This window comes from Sinocyclocheilus anshuiensis, unplaced genomic scaffold (genome assembly GCF_001515605.1).
Source record: "Sinocyclocheilus anshuiensis isolate Anshui unplaced genomic scaffold, SAMN03320099.WGS_v1.1 scaffold1014, whole genome shotgun sequence".
In the NCBI taxonomy this organism is placed as follows: Eukaryota; Metazoa; Chordata; class Actinopteri; order Cypriniformes; family Cyprinidae; genus Sinocyclocheilus; species Sinocyclocheilus anshuiensis.
This window is the reverse complement of record NW_015540943.1, coordinates 623,863-630,554: the sequence shown is the minus strand read 5'-3', so window position 1 is coordinate 630,554 and position 6,692 is coordinate 623,863. Positions and strand designations below refer to the sequence as shown.

Genomic DNA, 6,692 nt, shown 5'->3' with positions numbered 1-6,692 from the left:
CAACACTGTCGTCACTCCTCCTTTTATCCTTCCGGAGCTCCTCCGTGGGACTCGAGACCGGTGAGTGGCGCAGGTGTCGCTCATGATCATTAACTCCACCGGCCTCGCGACACTCCCACGGCTCTTGGCCCCGCCCCACTCATCACAACATGTATGCTGAATTAATTACAAACAGTTATGATCATCTTACCTGGGGCAAAAAATGCGAGATAGAGCACTAGCCCCAGGAGCACAACCCATGAATAAGATGTTGGGCAAAAATTATAAGCCCATATAACACTATCTGGCAGATGTGTGGAGTTGGAGCACCTGAAACAAACACACAATGAATTTTATAAGTTATAAGAATAAATATCAAAATATTTAAATTTTAAAAAAATTTTAAATAAATAAATAAAAAGCACTGCAGGTTCAACCAAATGTAATATCATACAGTAATGACACAATGAACAAACTACAATGTGTTAGAATCAGAATGTGTTAAAAATATAAAATGTTATACAAAAACATAAGTCACAAGAAGGGAAAAACCTTATTTTGAAGGACATGACAACAAATTTTATTTCAGTTTTTACATCTGGCGAGTATTGGATACCTTTGTTATGTACTGTAGAATGAATAAAAACACTTAATATGCCTAAATATACACAGAACAGCTCAAGTACTTGCGCATACAGAGTCTCTGCTTAACTGGTGACTCACTTGCCCCACGCTGCTCTCTCAGTGGAGGCCGGATTGATGGGCACACAGGAGGAGTCAAACACAGCAGTGCTGTTTTCCTGATAACAGTAACCACAGCTAGGGTCCAACATACAGGGCTCGCATGACCTGAAACACAAAGTAATGTAAGAGCAAGACAAATTACTTAAAAACTAAAACCCAACCAACTGATCTTGAATTCTTCTCATCTGAAGTCAACATAAATCAAAATGGACCCTATGATCTGTCTTAATATCACAGTATGCCTTAGTTTGGACTTCGTTTTCCATTTCCCTTTGAGTTGGTTCTGATGGTTATTCATTTGATTATGTATTTAGTTCAGGTCTGTGTTGGTTCAGTTGTCTGGTGTCGTCTATGTGAAGGTTGTGTTTGGACTGTTGCTCTGTATTTGGATTGTTGGCATTTACCGTGTGGATTATTAAAGACTGTGACTCATCATCGTCTTTGCCGTGCGTGTATATTTATACAACACAATCGTGACACTTAATACACATTTCTAGAATTTCTTACTATGCACGACTCATCAGTGCACACTATTCTAAAGAAAAATAGTTGATTGTATTCACAATATTTCAAATGTAATAACTTGGCCGCACTCTGGAACAACTTTCATTTTCTTCAAACCACCTGTCAAATTTCCACAATTAAATCAACTCCTGATGGATAACATTACAGTAAGTCCGACCCTACATTTTTTCTTGTTGAAAATCATGTTTCACTCAGAAATACGTCAAGTAACATTACGGAAGTAAAATCTAAATGTATGTATATTTATTGTAGTTTTGAAAGACTTACCAGGTAAAAAATAAATTTAAAATACTGTGAAATACATTGCTCAAAAATTACACATTGGATCTCGATGAACAAAATAGTCAAGTTGAAAATCTTTACTGTGTAATTTGTTGAGAACAAAATGGTCAGTGAAAGACAAAATCATCAACCCATTGAAGGCTGGATTCAAAATCTCACCGAAAATAAAAGTAAAAAAAAAAAAAGCTACTTGGCGGCTTCAGATGCTCCGATAAATAATGTCTCTGAGATTCTCCATTGGATTTGGGTCTGGAGAACATGAGGTCAATGGCATCAGTGCCTTCATCATCCAGAAACTGCCTACACACCCTGGCCATATGAGGCCAGGCATTGTCATGCACCAGGAGGAACGCAGGGCTTACTGCACCAATATAAGGTCTGACAGTGGCTCTGAGGATTTCATCCCGGTACCTAATAGCAGTAAGGGTACCATTGGCTAGCACGTGGAGATCTGTGCGACCCTCCAAAGATATTCCTCCCCAGAACACCATTGGCCAACTTCCAAAACAGTCATCCTGGATGATGTTGCAGGTAGCATAATGTTCCCCACAGCATCTCCAGACACTTTCACATCTGTCACATGTGCTCACTGTGAACCTGCTGTTATTCATAAAGACAATGGGGCGGACCTGCCAATTCTGGTGTTCTCTGGTAAATGCCAATCAAGCTGCACGGTGTTGGGCTGTGAGCACAGGTCACACTAGAGGACCCTCATGGAGGACCCTCATTCTCATGCCACCCTCATGGAGTCTGTTTCTGACAGTTTGGTCAGAAACAAGCACAACAGTAACCTGCTGGAGGTCATTCTGTAAAGCTCTGGCAGTGCTCCTCCTGTTCCTCCTTGCACAAAGAAGCAGATACTGGTCCTACTGCTGGGTTGTTGCCCTTTTACGACCCTGTCCAGCTTTCCTTGTGTAACGGCCTGTCTCTCGGTATCTCCTGCATGCTCTCGAAACTGTACAGGTAGACACACCAAACTTCCTAGTGACGGCACATCTGGATGTGCCATCCTGGAGGAGTTGGGACTATACTAACTCAGAGTCAAATCAGTCAGGAAGGATAAGAAGAGAGCATTTGTCCATGGCCACCACCTGCAAAACCATTACCATTTTGGGTGTTGTCTTGGTGCCTGTCTAGTGCACCTGTTGTCGCTTTCATTTGCACCAAAGCAGGTGGAACTGATTTACAATCACTTATGCTTCTTAACTGGACAGATTGATATCCCTGAAGTTTAACTGACATGGTGTTATGATGTGATAATTAAAGTCCCCATGAAATCAAAATTAAAGGTTTTTGGGTGTTAGTATCAATATGTTAGTCTTAAGGTTATCTATAAGGCAGTGTGCTCCAAAACAGTGACAAAATTTGCATTTAGAATATATAAGCATTCAAAGCTTGCCGTTCGTCACTTCCGCCAAAACGGCTCAACGATATTTTTGACGTCACATCGTACTTCAGCTTCTCATCAAAATTTCTGTCCAATCAAATGCTCTCTAGAATCCGAAGCGCCCGCCCCCTACATTATAAAATAGACGCTGAAGCCGCGGCTGAAATCGGTCACTTATCCACAGAATTAGTATTTTCTGTACAGTGAATGGCACGTAGTGCACTATATAGGGGACAGGGAACGATTCAAACAGTGTAAATATGCTTTCCATTGAGGAAAAAAAGAAGTCTGGTTTCGCGCTGTGTCACGCTAACCACCGCACCGCACACACACTCTGCTCCGGTCCAGAGACACGATAGCACGGAGCGGATCACATGCGCGAGTCGGCGCAGACCACAAAATGTATCGGAGCTATTTGAATTCTACACAGAATGCTATATTTTATAGCAATATGGATGAGATTGTGGCTGGCATACCCTGTCAAATGCGGCTTTACGGAGCTCAACGGCTCTAGCGCAAGCTGTGATATAAACGAACGCTATTGACTATTTTAAAAATGGGTGGGGCTGCTCGATATTTCCCGCCCTGTCTTCCTGTTTCAGTTAAAATGACGTCAACACAGAGTAATGCTGCGTGTTTCTAACCATTTCAGGGGACCTTTAAGTGTTTCTTTAATTTTTGGAGCAGTTAATTATTACAATTTTAAAATGACAGATTTCTATTTCATTTCATTTTAAAATATAATTTATTCCAATGATGGCAAAATCTTCATTGCCACATAGTCCTTCAGAAATCATTCTAATATGATCATACACAACTGCCGTTTTATGTTAACTTTAAATTTCATGAATGACTTGCTTAGAGATATGCATGATTATGAGATCACAACTATGATCCCATTAATATACACGTATTCAATATTCATCAAGTCTTGTCAATGGGTCTTGCGTGGCAGTTACAGTGTGTCCATTAATCACTATATTCCATTATGTAAGATATGAGGACAGGGCTTTTGAGAGACAGTCTGTGCACAAATTGGTTTGCTGCTGTGATGACAGTGTAGCCATTCCGCATCCATTAGCAGGAAAATAAACATGCTTTGCTTTGGCGGTGTGTATGGTGAACTGGATGATGGTGTAAGAGTAAATTAGGATGGAGAGAGAGGCCATACTCTGTCAGTCTGGGGGGGCAAGGGGGGGCTGTCATTGTTATGAGGTTACACTTCAGACACTCTATTACTGTGACATTAAGGAACAGCGAGCAGCTTGGACCCACAGCAGTTATTACTGCAGCGTACACACCGACAGAGCCTAACATAAAATTGATTTTCACTCAGGTTGGAGACCAATAAGTTGTTTGTTGACTTAAGCAAGAAGAACCTTTTAGAAGCGGTATAATTTCATAATTAGAGTGTTGATATAGACACTAGTATAGCAATAGTTCTCCACTGGACTCAACTTCAACTAGACATAGATTAAACTCAACCTTAAATGGCATTTGCAAACCATTATACTTCCCGGAATTACATATTTCTGAGTGAAATAATTCAAACAATAAAAATACAGGGTTTGACTTGATTTTATCCTTAAAAAAATGGATGTTGGGTCAAAAAATACTAATTTTTTGCCTTAAACATTCCTTTACATATAACAGTTTTTTCAACAAAACTGCTTCACTGCAATTTAAAATCTTTTGTCCATCAAATTAAAGTCATGTGAGGTGACCAGAAATGTGCTGCAACCAACGTGCATATACATAAAAAACATAAAATAGAAAATGACACCAAAGATGAACATGGAGACCCTCACAACTATATGTCAAGGTCAATAAATGTCTTAAAATATCAGATTTTACCTTTACATTACAAGGCTAGGTTAGTTCAGGTTGTACAACATCATGTGTTGAGACTCTCCAAAAATGTATTTCATGTATAATTCTCAAGTATAATATATATATATATATATATATATATATAAAGAATTATATAGGACTACTCCCTTCTTGAAAATGGCACTTTTGAGGAGATGTTTTATTTATTTAAATAATGTTTTATTTTAAGATTTAGTCTGGGGTGCTTCTATCAGGGAGCCTAGGTCCATGATAGGTTTTTCTCCTTTCTGCTAAGAAACTTAAGATGAGTCTCAATTTTTTCAGCAAAGATGATAGATGTAGATGATATTGCCCCTGAAATCCACCTGGGGTCAATGGTACTAGCAGGTGGTGCTGATGATTTGGATGATGTGGAGACTGACAGTATTCATTAGGTCCCTAAGTACCAATTGAATTCCACAGTGTTTATATAACCTCTTAGCTGTCCATGTGCATCTCATTTTCAGGCATCTCCCATAGAGGCTTGATATTCACTTTAGTCCAGTATGAATCCCCCAGATCACTATAGCAGTGGTTCTCAAAGTTTTCCATGCTAGGACCTACCTAGAGAGGTATAATATAGGTATAATACATCACTTTTAGACATTTTAGAGTGAAACATGAATTTGAAATACATTTTCTCCCTGTCATACTATTACCCTGGGTAGGTACCCTTCTTATCAGTTTTATTACTATAAGACAGATTAACTGAATATACTGGCTTATTGAAAAAAAAAATGCATTGACAAGTGAAGTCATAGTTGAATCAGTAGCTGCTCTGATGGATTTGGTGAGTTCATTCAGTGAAAGATTCATCAAACTGATTCAAAGCGGTACCTCTAAAGTTTGTGGTCTTTTTGAATGATTCAATAAAAGAACAGTTTCATTAGAGCCATCTGCCCATAAATCAGACTACGTAGGTCACACTGTATGTTATTTTTTGCATGCAGCCCATGAGGAGTGCTTGTTGTGCATCATTTGAGAAAAAAAAAAAAGTAAAATTAAAGTTATGCCAACAAACTTTTGAGAACTTCTCATCTATTTCATATTTGGACATGAACGCACCACCATTTTCACACTTTCTGCAACCAACTTATTTGTACTTCCATCCACAGTTTGAAAAGTACTGCAAATACTCTTTGTAATCCATTCTACCAAGAGTTGTCACCTCTTCAAAATTTCTAATTTTTGTTTTCCACGGGACAAAAAAGTAATATGGTATGGAATGTCACAATAATGAATAAATGATGACCATTTTCATTTTTGGGTGAACTATCCCTTTAACTTCCTTGGTCAACCAACTTCCGCAGAAAAACCATGCTGATCAAGACACTCCATCAATTGGCTGACAGAGGAAGTCTTGCACATTTAGGAACTGATGCATGCTCTGGGGGACTGTCTCTTCAGTCACTTTTGATACGTGCTAAATGACAAGACACCAAATAACAAGACAGCTGTCACTATATGGCGACTGAGTGTACTATATCCTAGTGTACTTATGAATTACTTATATTGCCATTGGCGAGAAGCTCTAGAAGATAAACATACTCACAGATGTGTTGTGCAGCTGGAGTTGGGTGTTGTGGGGTCTGTGAGATGTAGCGTAACAGGAGGAGAATGCTGGGCTGACAGGAGGAAGCCAACAGATAGGATACAAAGACTCAAAACAGTACCTGTACAGAAAGAATGAATTAAAAACACATATGTATGAATACAGATATAGTTCGGCATTATCTCAAAATGTTCATAATAGCATTTCAAATAACACTAAATGTAGTGGAAACTTGGGCAAGTTGTAATACAGGGAAGTTGTAACAAGGACTATATTTTTGGAACTTGTACATCTTTCTCACACATACACACACACACACACACATATATATATATATATATATATATATATATA

At 38.8% G+C, this 6,692-nt stretch overlaps 1 protein-coding gene across 1 annotated transcript in view; it reads right to left on the bottom strand.

Annotated features, from left to right (window-relative positions):
• Nucleotides 1-6,692, bottom strand: part of LOC107689721 (proton myo-inositol cotransporter-like) — a 56,515-nt gene that overhangs the window by 5,345 nt on the left and 44,478 nt on the right. The window contains exons 6-8 of the mRNA XM_016487852.1: nt 6,339-6,459; nt 703-828; nt 191-309 (exon numbers count right to left, since the gene is read on the bottom strand). Coding sequence (XP_016343338.1) covers nt 191-309; nt 703-828; nt 6,339-6,459 — 366 coding nt within the window. The remainder of the gene's footprint in view (nt 1-190; nt 310-702; nt 829-6,338; nt 6,460-6,692) is intronic.